This window comes from Pongo abelii, chromosome 3 (genome assembly GCF_028885655.2).
Source record: "Pongo abelii isolate AG06213 chromosome 3, NHGRI_mPonAbe1-v2.0_pri, whole genome shotgun sequence".
Classification (NCBI taxonomy): Eukaryota; Metazoa; Chordata; class Mammalia; order Primates; family Hominidae; genus Pongo; species Pongo abelii.
In genome coordinates, this window is record NC_071988.2 from 131,579,327 (window position 1) to 131,596,901 (window position 17,575).

General features: G+C 39.7%; 1 protein-coding gene and 1 long non-coding RNA gene across 2 annotated transcripts in view; one reads left to right on the plus strand and one right to left on the minus strand.

Annotated features, from left to right (window-relative positions):
• The window catches only part of LOC129059052 (uncharacterized), a 24,761-nt gene extending 20,498 nt beyond the window's left edge, over nucleotides 1-4,263 (minus strand). The window contains exon 1 of the long non-coding RNA XR_008524678.2: nucleotides 4,097-4,263. This is a non-coding gene — a long non-coding RNA (uncharacterized LOC129059052). The remainder of the gene's footprint in view (nucleotides 1-4,096) is intronic.
• Nucleotides 37-17,575, plus strand: part of LRIT3 (leucine rich repeat, Ig-like and transmembrane domains 3) — a 30,680-nt gene continuing 13,141 nt past the window's right edge. The window contains exons 1-2 of the mRNA XM_002815058.5: nucleotides 37-247; nucleotides 3,316-3,788. Of these exons, the coding sequence (XP_002815104.5) occupies nucleotides 132-247; nucleotides 3,316-3,788 (589 nt within the window). The 5' untranslated portion in view covers nucleotides 37-131. The remainder of the gene's footprint in view (nucleotides 248-3,315; nucleotides 3,789-17,575) is intronic.

The following is a 17,575-nucleotide window of genomic DNA, read 5'->3' on the forward strand; positions in this document are numbered from 1 at the left end:
TAACTACAGATCTCAGCTAATCCCATGTAATCTGCTGTTACTAAATGGCTGTTTGTATTCCAGGCATACCAGTTTCTGAATGCTTAGGATTCGGTTTTTACCTTTTGTTTAAATAACCTCTAAAAGGAGCAATGCATCTATTTGCATGTCTGTGCATTGTCCTTAGCTTTTTGGAAGGAGTGGGCTGTTCGTGTCCTTCACAGTGCACCTGTGATTATCATGGCAGAAATGACGGCTCAGGATCAAGGTATGCTCCTCTGCTTGTTACTAAGTGTTGTCATTATTTTGACAAAAAGGACCCAAACAAGAAAGCCTACTTTTGAAAGCAAATGTTTGGGGATCAGAAATCGCAGAAGAGAATGTTTAGTGTCCATAAGCTTTAACTTAATTGTGTTAATACTGGTCACCTACTCCTTCACTGTTTTCATTTTGAGCAGTTTAACTCTCAAAGACCTCTCAAGTTACTGGAAATTTCTAAACACATTCTGTGTTCCAAAATTTTTATTATGCTCATGTTCGCAAATTGTTACTTGAGATCAAACCATTTAAAGGTGCGTGGCCAGCTTAGCCCTTGATTATAGAAAGGCTAAGAGGGCAGGCTGAACAGGAGCTGCGTGACATGCTTAGATACTTTGCTTTCATGGCTCTCCACTTCCTTTGAGAATTATTCATGCCAATTGAATGGCAGAAAGACAGATCTCAAGAGTGAAGTTAGAGAGGTTAATAGTTAGAATTTTTCATTTTAAGCTGATGGAATTTACAAAATAAAGAAGATTGAAAAAGATACTCTCTGTTGCAGTCACTGTAGGATCTCACAGAAGTTATCCAATCTCTAGGTTGCTTTAGCATCTACTTGTGTAGTGAGAAGAGTTATTTACTTATAATGTGCATGAGGCCTTTTAGATATGTTAAATGCAAAACAGAACTCTTGCTAGCTAAACACAGTAGAACTTGAATTTTTTTTGAGAGGGTATTTAATAACAAAATCAGGTTATTTGTGACTTGGTTGAAGTAAATGGTGTCTCAGATAAAATAATTTGTTAAAAGAGTTGCCCAATTTATGTCTTATAACTTTAAACAAATAAATAATAATAACTAAGACATATTTGTGAAAAGCTTATCTTGTTATTGTATAAACTTTAGTTAACCAATTCTTGGTATTTTTTGAGATATTCACTGGGTGGTTAAAGACAATGAAGAGAATGTAGCAAGTTAAAGGCTTACTTGTCCAGGGACGTGTAGCAGTGAAGGATCAGGCCAGGGTACTTTTGAGAACTATCACAGAAATGTTTCCTTCTTTGTGGTGACCCCATTATTGATGGATTTTATAAAAATTATAGAATATTAGGCCTGGAAAGAAATAATCTAGTTCAACCCCTTGTCAGTTTATAAGTGAAGAAACTAAACTGTGTGGAGACCAAATGACTTGTCCTAGATCATATAATTGTGTTGATGTAGTAACTAAGTTCATAAAGATGCTAGATCTTTTAGCGTACAAACTAGGCTTTCTTCTATGATAGCATGCTGAGATACTTATTTTATTTATTTATTTTTTTGAGACAGAGTCTCGCTTTGTCAGCCAGGCTGGAGTACAGTGGCACAATCTCGGCTCATTGCAACCTCCATCTCCCGGGCTCAAACAATTCTCCTGCCTCAGCCTCCCAAGGAGCTGGGATTACAGGCGTGTGCCACCATGCCCGGCTAGTTTTTGTATTTTTAGTAGAGACAGGGTTTCACCATGTTGGCCAGGCTGGTCTCGAACTCCTGACCTCAGGCAGTCCACCCACCTCGGCCTCCCAAAGTGCTGGGATTACAGGCGTGAGCCACTGCACCCGGCCAATACTTTCTTAATGAGTAGAAACTGCTACCATTCTGGTATAAAGTAGTACTGAAATCTGTGATACAAAATAGAGATGAAAAGTAAGAGATATCCCTACAGGATTTCAAAGATTCCATGAGGTCTTCTCCTGAAGTTATAGAAAGGACATAACACCACCACTACATTGCAGCTTTATGCTGCTTACGTGTGTATACATTATGAGCTGGTTTTTCAAATCCACTGATTTAATGTCATGTGTTTCACTAAAGGGTTATTTTATTGTAATTATTTACTAAATTTATAGTGTGCTATAATTTAGATGATACTTTGCAAAACTTCTTATTGTTTATTTTTCTTAATTCAGATGAGTATCTCATACGAGATAAGTCTTTTTCCAGGCTAAAATGAATCTAAATTCTCAGATTCCTAATACTTTAAATTTACACATGGGACAGTGTTGTTTTTCTTTCTTTTTTTTTTTTTTCCTATTTTGAGATGGAGTCTCGCTCTGTCACCCAGGCTGGAGTGCAGTGGCGTGATCTTGGCTGACTGCAACCTCTGCCTCCCAGGTTCAAGCGATTCTCCCACCTTCGCCTCCTGAGTAGCTGGGATTACAGGCACCTACCACCACACCTGGCTAATTTTTGTATTTTTAGTGGAGTTGGGGTTTCACCGTGTTGACCAGGCTGGTCTCAAACTTCTGACCTCAGGTGATCTGCCCACCTTGACCTCCCAAAGTGCTGGAATTACAGCCATGAGCCACATTGCCCAGCCGGGACAGTGTTGTTTTTCTATGCCTGTTTTATATGTGCCAACAAACAAGATCAAAATGTGACTTGCTCAAGGTCAACTCCTAGTTTCTGGTTTATTCCTTAGGCAGAAAGCAATGTGCAAGTCACGTTATTTAAACAGAGCTCAACTTTAAACATGTACTGTGAACACTTTTTTTTTTTCACCTAAATAAATTATTCTCTGAACAAGGATTGATTTATTATTTTAACAGGGGGTTCTTTTAAAATGGGCTGTTTCCTAAAGAGGTGCACTTTAGGTTGGACAGAAGTGGTTTTGAAAGGTGGCTGTGAAACCCACTAGCTGGGTGACCTTGGGAAGTTACTGAATGTTGGTGGGCCTCAGTTACTTTCCATGTAAAACCGAGGTTGTTGACAGTAGCAGCAAATACCTACTGAGTATGTATTCTGTGCCAGGAAGTTGTAGAGTTTTATATCCATTGTAATTAATCATCCATAACAGTGCCATATGGGAAAATGAGGTTGAGACACTGGTGAGGTGGTTTTCCATGGCCACAGAGGAGGTGGCAGACCTTAGACCTTGGTTAGATTTGAACCAAGGCCCTCCTTGGCCTCCCAAAGTGCTGGGATTACAGGTGTGAGCCACTGCCTGGCTGAAAATTGATACATTTTTCAAATGAGAAGTATTTTTTTTCAAATGGGTATTGGAAAGTGAGTTTCCTCACATTGCTCATGTTGTGACACTAGGTTGGTGCTATGTAATGACATGGATATGAACGAGCTGCCTACGAACCTCCCCGTGGACACTGTGAAGCTTCGCATAGAGAAGACTGTCATCCGCAGAATCTCTGCAGAGGCCTTCTATTACCTGGTGGAGCTCCAGTATCTCTGGGTGACTTACAATTCCGTGGCCAGCATTGACCCCAGCAGCTTTTACAACCTGAAGCAACTGCATGAGTTGCGCTTGGATGGGAATTCTCTGGTTGCTTTCCCTTGGGCATCTCTGCTGGACATGCCCCTTCTGAGGACCCTGGACTTGCACAATAACAAAATAACCAGTGTGCCAAATGAGGCTCTCAGGTGTCTGAAGAACCTTGCCTACTTGGATTTATCAAGCAACAGACTCACCACATTGCCACCAGATTTCCTGGAGAGCTGGTCTCATTTAGTTACAACACCTTCTGGAGTCCTGGACCTTTCCCCAAGCAGGATTATTCTTGGTAAGCTCGCAAGCCTCTGGGCTTTTCATCTATAGATACTTTGCTATGCATAGCTTTTGTTGTCCCGTCTTTTAAAATTTATTGGATTTGGCTTTTTACTCTGTAATTGCACTTTTACTGGAATAGTACCTTATTAGTTAACCTAGGTCAAGTTACCTCTTTCTCCTGTGTAAGGTGTAAGGGCTGTGTGTGTGTGCATGCATGTGTGTACATACATATGTGGAAAAGTGGAGGAGAACTTGCGTCATAAATGGAGAGAGGACCATTTCTTTTAAAGAGCCTCCAGCTGAGAGACAGAAGCCACCAACCTGCATAGACTCTTGTGAGCACAGCATTGCTCCATACTCTGGTACAAAGTTCTGCTCAGTTTGCTTTTCAACTCTTCATTAGGTTCTTCAGGAGCAGGAGACGGGCACTGGCATCTTTATGCGATAGCAGTGGCTTCATTAGTTAGGAAGAATAGCTTCTAAATTTCCTTAATCTAAAAAGAAATGGTGGAAACACCAGTTATTTTACTGGTCCCAAATTGTTCTCCTAACTGATTTGGTCTCTTAGTTTAGCTGTGACTAGTTTTGGAATTTTGAACTTGGTCTTGTTTAGGTTCTATGTGTATTTCTCTGGTTCTTTTTATTATTATTATTATTATTATTATACTTTATGTGCAGAACGTGTAGGTTTGTTACATAGGTATAAACATGCCATGGTGGCTTGCTGCACCCATCAACTTGTCATCTACATTAGGTATTTCTCCTAATGCTATCCCTCCCTTAGACCCCTACCCCGCAATAGGCCCCGGTGTGTGATGTTCCCCTCCCTGTGTCCATGTGTTCTCATTGTTCAACTCCCACTTATGGGTGAGAACATGCAGTGTTTGGTTTTCTGTTTCTGTGTTAGTTTGCTGAGAATGATGGTTTCTACTTTCATCCATGTCCCTGCAAAGGACATGAACTCATCCTTTTTTATGGCTGCATAGTATTCCATGGTGTATACACGGCACATTTTCTTTATCCAGTCTATCACTGATGGGCATTTGGTTCGAAGTCTTTGCTATTGTGAATAGTGCTGCAATAAACATACATGTGCATGTGTCTTTATACTAGAATGATTTATAATCCTTTGGGTATATACCCACTAATTGGATTGCTGGGTCAAATGGTATTTCTGGTTCTAGGTCCTTGAGGAATCGCCACACTGTCTTCCACAATGATTGAACTAATTTATACTCCCACCAACAGTGTAAAAGCGTTCCTGTTTCTCCACATCCTCTCCAGCATCTGTTGTTTCCTGACTTTTTGATGATCGCCATTCTAACTGGTGTGAGATGATATCTCATTGTGGTTTTGATTTGCATTTCTCTAGTAACCAGTGATGATGAGCTTTTTTTTCATATGTTTGTTGGTTGCATAAATGTCTTCTTTTGAGAAGTGTCTGTTCATATCTTCTGCCCACTTTTTGATGGAGTTGTTTTTTTTTTTCCTGTAAATTTGTTTCAGTTCCTTGTAGATTCTGGATATTAGCCCTTTGTCAGATGGATAGATTGCAAACATTTTCTCCCATTCTGTAGATTGTCTATTCATCACTTTGATGATAGTTTCTTTTGCTGTGCAGAAGCTCTTTAGTTTAATTAGATCCCATTTGTCAATTTTGGCTTTTGTTTCAATTGCTTTTTGGTGTTTTAGTCATGAAGTCTTTACCCATGCCTATGTCCTGAATGGTATTGCACAGGTTTTCTTCTAGGTTTTTAATGATTTTAGGTCTTACATTTAAGTCTTTAATCCATCTTGAGTTAATTTTTGTATAAGATGTAAAGAAAAGGTCCAGTTTCAGTTTTCTGCATATGGCTAGCCAGTTTTCCCAACCCCATTTATTAAATAGAGAATCCTTTCCCCATTGCTTGTTTTTGTCAGGTTTGTCAAAGATCAGACGGTTGTAAATGTGTGGTGTTATTTCTGAGACCTCTGTTCTGTTCCATTGGTCTATATATCTGTTTTGGTACCAGTACTGTGCTGTTTTGGTTACTGTAGCCTTGTAGTATATTTTGAAGTCAGGTAGCGTGATGCCTCCAGCTTTGTTCTTTTTGCTTAGGACTGTCTTGGCTATATGGGCTCTTTTTTGGTCCCATATGAAATTTAAAGTAGTAGTTTTTCCTAATTCTTTGAAGAAAGTCAATGGTAGCTTGATGGGGTTAGCATTGAATCTATAAATTACCTTTGGCAGTATGGCCATTTTCACAATATTGATTCTTCCTATCCATGAGCATGGAATGTTTTTCCATTTGTTTGTATCTTCTTTTATTTCCTTGAGCAGTGGTTTGTAGTTCTCCTTGAAGAGATCCTTCACATCCCTTGTTAATTGTATTCCTAGGTATTTTATTCTCTTTTCACCAATTGTGAATGGGAATGCACTCATGATTTGGCTCTGTTTGTCTATTATTGGTGTATAGAAATGCTTGTGATTTTTTCACATTGATTTTGTATCCTGAGACTTTGCTGAAGTTGCTTTTCAGCTTTGGCTAAGATGATGGGGTTTTCTAAATATACAATCATGTCATCTGCAAACAGAGACAATTTGACTTCCTCTCCTCCTATTTGAATACCCTTTATTTCTCATGCCTGACTGCCCTGGCCAGAGCTTCCAATACTGTGTTGAATAGGAGTGGTGAGAGAGGGCATCCTTGTCTTGTGCTGGTTTTCAGAGAGAATGCTTCCAGCTTTTGCCCATTCAGTATGATATTGGCTGTTGGTTTGTCGTAAATAGCTCTTATCATTTTGAGATACATTCCATCAATACCTAGTTTATTGAGAGTTTTTAGCATGAAAGGATGTTGAATTTTATTGAAGGCCTTTTCTGCAACTATTGAGATAATCATGTGGTTTTTGTCACTGGTTCTGTTTATGTGATGGATTACATTTACTGATTTGCATATGTTGAACCAGCGTTGCATCCCAGGGATGAAGCTGACTTGATCGTGGTGGATAAGCTTTTTGATGTGCTGCTGGATTCAGTTTGCCAGTATTTTATTGAGGATTTTCATGTCAATGTTCATCAGGGATATTGGCCTGAAATTTTCTTTTTTTGTTGTGTCTCTGCCAGGTTTTGGTAGCAGGATGATGCTGGCCTCATAAAATGAGTTCCTCTTTTTCTTTTTTTCTTTCTTTGTACCTCTGGTACCTCTGGTAGAATTCAGCTGTGAATCCATCTGGTCCTAGGCTGTTTTTGGTTGGTAGGCTATTTAATTACTGCCTCAATTTCAGAACTTGTTATTTGTCTATTCAGGGATTCAACTTCTTCCTGGTTTAGTATTGGGAGGGTGTATGTGTCCAGGAATTTATCCATTTCTTCTAGATTTTCTAGTTTATTTGCATAGAGGTGTTTATAGTATTCTCTGATAGTAGTTTGTATTTCTTTGGGGTCAGTGGTTATATCCCTGTATCATTTTTTATTGAGTCTATTTGAGTCTTCTCTCTTTTCTTCTTTATTAGTCTTGCTAGCAGTCTATTTTGTTAATCTTTAAAAAAAAAAAAGATCCTGGATTCACTGATTTTTTTGAAGGGTTTTTCATGTCTCTGTCTCCTTCAGTTCTGCTCTGATCTTGGTTATTTCTTGTCTTCTGCTAGCTTTTGAATTTGTTTGCTTTCGCTTCACTACTTCTTTTAATTGTGATTTTATGATGTCAATTTTAGATCTTTCTCACTTTCTCCTGTGGGCATTTTGTGCTATAAATTTCCCTCTAAACACTGCTTTAGCTGTGTCCCAGAGATTCTGGTACATCGAGTCTTTGTTCTCATTGGTTTCAAAGAACTTTTTTATTTCTGCCTTAATTTCGTTATTTACCCAGTGGTCATTAAGCAGCAGGTTGTTCAGTTTCCATGTAGTTGTGCAGTTTTGAGTGAGTTTTGTAATCCTTAGATCTTTTCTGTTTTTGAGACAGAGTCTCGCACTGTCACCCGGGCTGGAGTGTAATGGCACTATCTCGGCTCACCGCAACTTTCACCTCCTGGGTTCAAGCAGTTCTCCTGCCTCAGGCTCCTGAGTAGCTGGGATTACAGGTGCCCACCACCACACCTGGCACATTTTTTGTATTTTTAGTACAGATGGGGTTTCACTATGTTGGCTAGGCTGGTCTTGAACTCCTGATCTTGTGATCCTCCTGCCTCGGCCTCCCAAAGTGCTGGGATTACAGGTGTGACCTACCGTGCCGGGCTAATCCTGAGTTCTAATTTGATTGCACTGTGGTCTGAGAGATTGTTTGTTATGATTTCCATTCTTTTGCATTTGCTGAGGAGTGTTTTTACTTCCAATTATGTTGTCAATTTTAGAATTGTGATGTGGTGCTGAGAAGGATGTGTATTCCGTTGATTTGGGGTGGAGAGTTCTGTAGATGTCTATTAGGTCTGCTTGGTTCAGAGCAGAGTTCAAGTCCTGAATATCCTTGTTAATTTTCTGTCTTGTTGATCTGTCTAATATTGACAGTGGGGTGTTAAAGTCTCCCACTATTATTGTGTGGGAGTCTAAGTCTCTTTGTAGGTCTCTAAGAACTTGCTTTATGAATCTGGATGCTCCTGTATTGGGTGTATATATATTTAGGATAGTTAGCTCTTCTTGTTGCATTGGTCCCTTTACCATTATGTAATGGGCTTCTTTGTCTCTTTTGATCTTTGTTGGTTTAAAGTCTGTTTTTATCAGAGACTAGGATTGCAGCCCCTGCCTTTTTTTTTTTTTTTTTTTTTTTTTTGCTTTCCATTTGCTTGGTAAATATTCCTCCATCCCTTTATTTTTGAGCCTATGTGTGTCTTTGCACATGAGATCGGTATCCTGAATACAGCACGCAAATAGGTCTTGATTCTTTATCCAGTTTGCCAGTCTGTGTCTTTTAATTGGGGCATTTATCCCATTTACATTTAAGGTTAATATTGTTATGTGTGAATTTGATCCTATCATTATGATGCTAGCTGGTTATTTTGCCTGTTAGTTGATGCAGTTTCTTCATGGTGTTGAAGATCTTTACAATTCGGTATGTTTTTGCAGTGGGTGGTACCGGATCTTCCTTTTCATATTTAGTGCTTCCTCCAGGAGCTCTTTTAGGGCAGGCCTGGTGGTGACAAAATCTCTCAACATTTGCTTGTCTGTAAAGGATTTTATTTCTCCTTCATTTATGAAGCTTAGTTTGGCTGGATATGAAATTGTGGGTTGAAAATTCTTTTCTTTAATAATGTTGAATATTGGTCCCCACTCTCTTCTGGCTGTACGGTTTCTGCAGAGAGATCTGCTGTTAGTCTGATGGGCTTCCCTTTGTGGGTAACCTGACCTTTTTCTCTGGCTGCCCTTAACATTTTTTCCTTCATTTCAACCTTGGTGAATCTGACGATTATGTTTCTTGGGGTTGCTCTTCTTGAGGAGTATCTTAGTGGTGTTCTCTGTATTTCCTGAATTTGAATCTTGGTCTGTCTTGCTAGGTTGGGGATATTCTCCTGGATAATATCCTGCAGAGTGTTTTCCAACTTGGTACCATTCTCCTCGTCACTTTCAGGTACACCAATCAAATGTAGGTTTGGTCTTTTCACATAGTCCCATATTTCTTGGAGGCTTTGTTCATTCCTTTTCATTCTTTCTTCTCTAATCTTGTCTTCATGCTTTATTTCATTAAATTGATCTTCAATCTCTGATATCCTTTCTTCCACTTGATGGATTTGGCTATTGATACTTGTGTATGCTTCATGAAGTTCTCGTGCTGTGTTTTTCAGGTGCATCAGGCCATTTATATTCTTCTCTAAACTGGTTATTCTAGTTAGCAATTCCTTTAACCTTTTTTCAAGATTCTTAGCTTCCTTGCATTGGGTTAGGACATGCTCCTTTAGCTTGGAGGAGTTTGTTATTACTCATCTTCTGAAGCCTACTTCTGTCAATTTGTCAAACTCATCCTCCATCCAGTTTTGTTCCCTTGCTGGCGAGGAGTTGTGATCCTTTGGAGGAGAGGACGCATTCTGGTTTTTGGAATTTTCAGCCTTTTTGTGCTGGTTTTTTCTCATCTTCATGGATTTATCGACTTTTGTCTTTGATGCTGGTGACCTTTGAATGGGGTTTTTGTGTGAACATCCTTTTTGTTGTTGTTGATGCTATTCCTTTCTGTTTGTTAGTTTTCCTTCTAACAGTCAGGCTCCTCTGCTGCATCTCTGCTGGAATTTGCTGGAGGTCCACTCTACACCCTGTTTGCCTGGGTATCACCAGCACAGGCTGCAGAACAGCAAAGATTGCTGCCTGTTCCTTCCTCTGGAAGCTTCATCCCAGAGGGGCACCCACCAGATGCCAGCTGGAGCTCTCCTGTATGATGTGTCCGTTGACCCCTGCTGGGAGTTGTGTCTCCCAGTCAGGAGGCACGGGGGTCAGGGACCCACTTGAGAAGGCAGTCTGTTCTTTAGCAGAGCTTGAGTGCTGTGCTGAGAGATCTGCTGTTCTCTTCAGAGCCGGCAGGCGGGAATGTTTAAGTCTGCTGAAGCTGCGCCCACAGCCGCCCCTTACCCCAAGTGCTGTGTCCCAGGGAGATGGGAATTTTATGTATAAGCCCCTGACTGGGGCTGTTGCCTTTCTTTCAGAGATGCCCCACCCAGAGAGGAGGAATCTAGAGAGGCAGTCTGGCTCCAGTGGCTTTGCCCAGCTGCGGTGGGCTCCGCCCAGTTTGAACCTCCTGGTGGCTTTGTTTACACTGTGAGAAGAAAACCACCTACTCAAGCCTCAGTAATGGTGGATGCCTCTCTCCCCACCAAGCTCGAGTGTTCCAGGTCGACTTCAGACTGCCATGCTGGCAGCAAGAATTTCAAGCCAGTGGATCTTAGCTTGCTGGGCTCTGTGGGAGTGGGATCTGCTGAGCTAGAACACTTGGGTCCCTGGCTTCAGTTCCCTTTCCAGGGAAGTGAACAGTTCTGTCTCACTGGCATTCCAGGTGCCACTGGGGTATGAAAAAAAACTGCAGCTAGCTCAGTGTCTGCCCAAACGGCCACCCAGTTTTGTGCTTGAAAGCTAGGGCACGGGTGGTGTAGGCATCTGAGGGAATCTCCTGGTCTTTGGGTTGCAAAGACTGTGGGAAAAGTGTAGTATCTGGGCTAGAGTGCTCCGTCCCTCATGGCACAATCCCTCATGGTTTCCCTTGGCTAGGGGAGGGAGTTCCCCGACCCCTTGCACTTCCTGGGTGAGGCAATGCCCCACCCTGCTTTGGCTCACCCTCTGTAGGCTGCACCCACTGTCTAACCAGCACCAATGAGATGAGCCAGGTACCTCGGTTGGAAATGCAGAAATCACCTGCCTTCTGTGTTGATCTCACTGGGAGCTGCAGACTGGAGCTGGTCCTATTCGGCCGTCTTGCCAGCCACCTTCTCTGTGGTTCTTAAAATGTGATCTCCTTCTACCAGTAAGTTCCTCTCTTCCTCTTCATACACACACACACATATATGTGTGTGTGTATCTATCTATCTGTCTATCTATCTATCTATCTATCTATCTATCTATCTATCTGTCTATCGAGAGAAAGAGAGAGTGAGCGAGCTTTGCATGGAGCTCTGTACATGGTGAATGCCTAGAACATGTGATTGCCTGATTGAAATTAGTGAACTGGACCCTTTTCAGGGGTATCTGTAGGCAGTGAAGCATTGTAATCTTTTGTATGAGACACAAGCCTGAAGCTTTGATCAATCAGTTTGATGTCTAAAATTTTGTTCCATTTTTCACCCAATAAGGCTGTGTTGTCCATTCCCAAGTTAATTTTATCATAGCTGCAGCAGAGATTATATTTCTCAGGAAGATGAAAGAACTTCTGGGCGTTTGGCCAGTGAAATGACTTACGAGCCTTTTGGAGTGCAAGACAACATAGATGCTAACTTTGTGCCACGCATCCTTCCTGACCAGTATCACATGATCAAATATTTGCTGAAATAAAGCACAAGTAAAAGATACATTTGTAAAAAAAGAAAGTGCTGTAACAGCACTCACATGGCTTTAGCATTGCTTTTGTTGAAATGTCAATGTATTTTGTGTTTATGAGACTAAAAATATGACTAATAAGAACCAGGTAGGAAGAGGAAAACTCATATAAGCTCTTCTTATATAGCTAGCTCATGTTTTTCCCAACTGTTCATCTAGTCCTTTAAACATTTTTTGTTAGACAATAAAAGTACTATTGTAGAATGGGTTAGAGAATAAAATCATATTAGTTTAACTTAGCAGATTATTTGTGGAGTTCTTATTATATATGCTGATAGGCACATGTAAACCTACACTGTGGTATTTATTTACTTTATTTTAGCCACCAATCTGAATCTTATGAGTAAGATTAATAGCTAGAAGATTCTATTTCCCTACCTATTTTTCTAAGTTTCCTGGCAAGTAATTCTTGGTTCTAATAGAATTACCCAATGGAAAAAATATAGTAGAAAATAAAATTCAAATTACTACTAATTTAATAAAATTACTAAATTGCAATTAACAACTTTCTAATGATCAGTTACTAACATTACTATGAAGAAGCAATTATTGAACATTCATATTTTTCCCTTGGGAGTTAAATCTGGATGGGAACTTAGGGATCAAAGGGAAAGGGTTATGAAACTTTACTGTCCATGGGAAGTTACCCAAACAATTTTAACTGCATTTTAGGGCCCAGATTTTTTAAAATCAGTAACTTGAAAATACTTTTTTATAACATTAAATTTTAATACAAGGCTATGTAACTGTATAAAAAGCGTTATCATAACAATTTAAAAATGTGCAAAGACGAAGACTGAAAAAAATTCACTAGCTGTTTAGCTATTTTCTTTGGGTAGTGGGACATCTTTTCATTTTTCTATATATCCGAAATGTTCTGCAATTATCATGCATTACTTTTATAAAGATAAAAATAATCATGATAATAAATAACAAAGGATAGTTTGAAGCATGTTGAGTGGCAGCTGACCTTAGCAAAGCCATGTTTGATATGTTCCAAAAAGGAGAAGAAGAGAGGACTAATTGATGTGGATAAATCATGCACAGAAAACTCAGTTTTTTCATTTGGAAAATGGTGATGGCAAGGTTTGCTCCATTTTGTTCACAGGACTGTAATGAGAAGAAATGAATATTTCATGTAGCAGTCCTTTAGAATACGAAGTCTACAGTCTCTGAGATTACACTTTTAGATCAACAATTATCTATAGAAGCTGTGACTGGGATGGGAGTGTCCTATAAAGACTTCTTTGTTTGGCCTTTTTGTTATTCCAACAATATTTGAGCCTTTTAGTTGCATCACTGAATATAGTGATAAGAACCACTCCTAGATTTTCTAGAACTTAGTGTTTAAGTATAGCAATTATATCTTTCCAGGTGTCCTGCAGAATTTGCTTCTGTGCTGTTATAGTGGGATACAGTCTGCTTTTATTTAATTTTTATTACTCTGTGTTGATTATTGTTAGCAGATGGAGGTTCTGTTTTTAATAATAATACTAATAGTTAATTTTGATGGAGTTTCTCAATGCCAGGCCGGGTTCTTTTTTTTTTTTTTTTTTTTTTTTTTAATTTCTGAAGTATTTATTGATGATTCTTGGGTGTTTCTGGGAGAGGGGGATATGGGAGGGTCATAGGATAATAGTGGAGAGAAGGTCAGGAGATAAACACATGAACAAAGGTCTCTGGTTTTCCTAGGCAGAGGACCCTGCGGCATTCTGCAGTGTTTGTGCCCCTGGGTACTTGAGATTAGGGAGTGGTGATGACTCTTAAAGAGCATGCTCAGGCCGGGTTCTTATACTCAACCTATGTAACTTCTAGTCTCACAACCCTGTAGTAAATACCACTTCATCCCCATTTTATAGATGAAAAAATGAGACACAAGTTAAGACACTTGCCAAAATTCACTCACCACATAGTGGTGGAGCTGGGCTTTGAGGACAGGCCATCTGGCTCCAGAACCCAGGCCCTTCTCCCCTTCTTTGTAATGCGAAGTATATAATAACAGAGTTCCTTTCTTCATATATGCATTACTTTATTGATCACTTTACATCCACCTATTTATGTAATAAAAAAAATTAAGGTTATTGCAGGATCTGGCCAGCAGCCCGCAATGCAATGGGGCTCTTTCTTTGTTCCCAGGCAGATCGGCAGGTCAGAAAATAATAGACACACACAAGATAGTGAAAGCTGGGTCCAGGAGGGTCACTGCCTTCTGGTCCCGCAGTGCCACCAATGCACTGGATATACCAGCATTTATTATTAAGTTTAGTGAGGGCGGGGGTAGGTTAGTGAGGAATTTAGGGTCATTTGATTATGAGGTGAGGTGGTCACATGGGGATGAAGTAATTCTTTAACATAACATCTGTATGCAGAAGTACAGTATACAGAGATAAGAATTTACAATATAGTGTGTGCATCAGTAATTTCTAACGGAGCCTTAAAACAGAAACACAGTCTTTCCATAACCTATGATTAGCAAGATATTAATCAGCAGTAACAGTTGCAGCAAAAGCTGGTTACAAACAATCCACAGAAACAGGACGTGAGGCTAGACAACTGGTTAGACCAGAAATTCTCAGAAGGGAGTATGCTTTCACCCTAAAGAGGCCTAGAAGAGCTGTGGCAAGATGAGGGTGTTTATAGCCCTATCTTATCCATATGGACAGGTGCCCCTCATGCATCCATTTATAGGCTCTCCACAAGGGTCGCATTCCATTCCCAGAGCTATGAACATCTGCTTTTCTGAGATAGGAATCTTGGTGATGTGAAACCTCCCTGACTCCACGTCCATTCATAGGCTCTCTGCAGGGGGAAGCACATCACGCACTGTTGGCTCATTCTGGCAGTCCAACCTGGCATTGTCTTTACACAATCCTGCATGCAATTTTGTACTTACAATAATCAGGAGCATTTCATCTTTTATTCCATAGCAATAGTTTCAGGGGGTCTCCCTACATCTCCCCGTTTTCTTTGATTTAAATGAACCATAGCAATCATAGCTTGTTGCTGATCATGATTGGATTGAAGAATATTTTTTCCAATTTTACACATGAACAATAAACCAATAGCACAAATTATACACAGAACAAAATTAACGATAGTGGATCCTCCCAAAGATTTTATCCATTGAATGGGGCTGAGATTAGATAACCCCTCAGAGATATCATCTAAAACTTCAGCACTGGGTAAAGAAGTTAAGTGTGCTTGAGAGGCCTCAAAAATCTGTTCTTTTAGCTTGCTTATGTCTAAACTCAAATTATATTCACTTCCTTGTAAATGGCGTTTTACTGATTCCCAATTGTGAACAGAATCATTATATTGGAACAGAGTTATACAAAAATCAGAAATATTCCAACCACATTGCATTTGTAGTCTATGTTCTAAACTCTTAATTCTATCTCCCATCCATATAATAGTTTGTCTTAGATCATTAATTTGATTGGCCTATTTTTGATCAATACCTGACTGAGAATTCCACATTCAAATGGAATTTTTTTTTGCTATTTATCCACAAAATGAGCAGTTTGAATAGATTGAGGTAATGCAACTCCAGCAGTAGCAGCAGTCACCGTAACAGCAATCAAGCCCATTATTACTGCAATTAATGTAAAAATAAATCATTTACTCCTTTTAAGAATTTTCTTTAGAATATTATTAATAACATGGATAGAAGGGGAAGATCTCCAAGGCCTATGTAAGGCTACAGGGAGCCAAATACCTTCTCTGGCTCTGACTATTAAAATACTATGATATTGATTAAAGGATGAGTCAATACAAGTATACAAGTAACAATTAACACAGGTAATTATGTTGGTTTTTGAACTAATATGCATCTTTCCTACTTATAACATATATGGTGGTTTAACACAACTTTTAAGTGGTATAGTTTTGTTGGACTCCATATAGATAGTATATATATTTTGGGATGGTACTCTTTTTTGTGAATGTGGGGTGGGGGGAATAGGTTGTATGAGAGGTGGTAGGGGGACATTAGCAACAGGGGGGTATAAGTCCTCATAATCTTTACTGTCCCATCTTTGAATTGACCTTTTGACGATTGCCATAGTGATATTTTCGGCTGTGTGGAAATAGTAGTGTAAATCAATCCATTGTCTTAGTTTTCAAGGTGACAAGGTGGATTTACTTATAACCCTTTCTCCAGCCCAAACTCTCATACCAGTCATAGCTATGATTAATCTCCATAATTCTGAATGTTCAGGTCCTAAGTGGGGAACAACGAGCCTTGGCTTTGGAGGGGCAATCCCTGCCCCTTTCCACTTTAAAGGAAAAAAGGAGTTAAATCTACGATATAATAGGGGGGGGTTGTCACTACTTTTTTGATAAGTAATATCATAGAGAAAATGTTGATAATCTCTGTGGCCTTGAGAGCAATCATTAGTAATATGACTTTTGGGAGCCCAGTCAACAATGGTGTAGTGAGAAGAATTAAATAACACAGTTCCTTCTGAACTAACACAATCCTTCCATATTAATTTGTCAGCATTTGAAGACGAGTTGAGAGGACACGCAGGTCCTAAAGGCTTATATTGGGATGTGTGAATATAATCAGTGATTCCTATTTTGATCTGTCTTAGAGGTTTTAATAACAGCCCTGATACCAAGTGTCCTAAAGGAGGGACAGAGTGACCAGATGGTAGCGTGACCTCCCAAGTTTGAATATCTAATGAGAAACATCCATTAGTGGGTCCCAGGCACAAAGGTGGATACCTAAAACCTAAAGTGGTATTGAAAGGGTTCCTTCTTCTGAAGATTGGGCAGGACAACGATCATCTACAGAACCAGGCATCCGAATAATATCATTAACATAGACCTCAGTAGGAGCGTCCATCCATGTCATGGCTTGAAAAATAGGAGGAAAAGGAATATAGGCCCAATATGTATAGTTTTTAACAGTCTGTGGAGTGACAGAGGGTAGAAGGAGCAGTGTCATCAGGAGGAGGCAGAGATTGAGCCGGACCTGGATCGCTGGAGACATGTTGTTCAGGATGGCTGACTGGATTGTCTGTTGTAAAGGAGTTAGCATGGTCATTTTCTTCTTTTTGACAATTGGATGTGTTAGTTGTTTCCTGCTGTGGCGTTTTTTCAGCAAATTTCTCTGTCTCATTGTTGCATGCATCTTCAGGACACAATTTCAGGTATCTAGCAGTAATCTAAACAGGAGATTGATGTTCACCTGGGGGAACACAAGCGTAGCCTCTTCCCCACATTAAAATAGAAACTTTTGACCACATATTAGATTGAACATCTTTCCACCATACTTCCCTTCCTTGGTTTACCATGGGACGGTTACCAGAGAAATGTTTTTCAGCAACAGTAACAGAACCAGATTTAGGAATATTAAGAAAATTTAACGTGAGCAATGCCAAGTTTAGTTGTATGTGAGGGGTAGACAACTCCTTATCCCCCTCTTTTTGTTTAGGTAATTGTAATTTTAAAGTTCTGTTACTTATTTCTACAATAGTTTGGCCTTGTGAGTTATAAGGAATACCAGTAATATGTTTAATATGCCACTGATCAAGAAAATTTTTAAAAGCTTTACTGCAATAGGCTGGACCATTGTCTGTTTTGAGCTCACTAGGAATTCCCATAACCACAAAACATGAAAACATATGTTTTTTAACATGAGAAGTGGCTTCTCTGGTTTGACAGGTAGCCCAGATGAAATTGGAAAAGGTGTCAACTGTGACATGCACATAAGCTAATTTTCCAAAAGATGGGCGCCAGATATTGTGGGATCTGGCCAGCAACCCACAATGCAACGGGGCTCTTTCTTTGTTCCCAGGTGGATCGGCAGG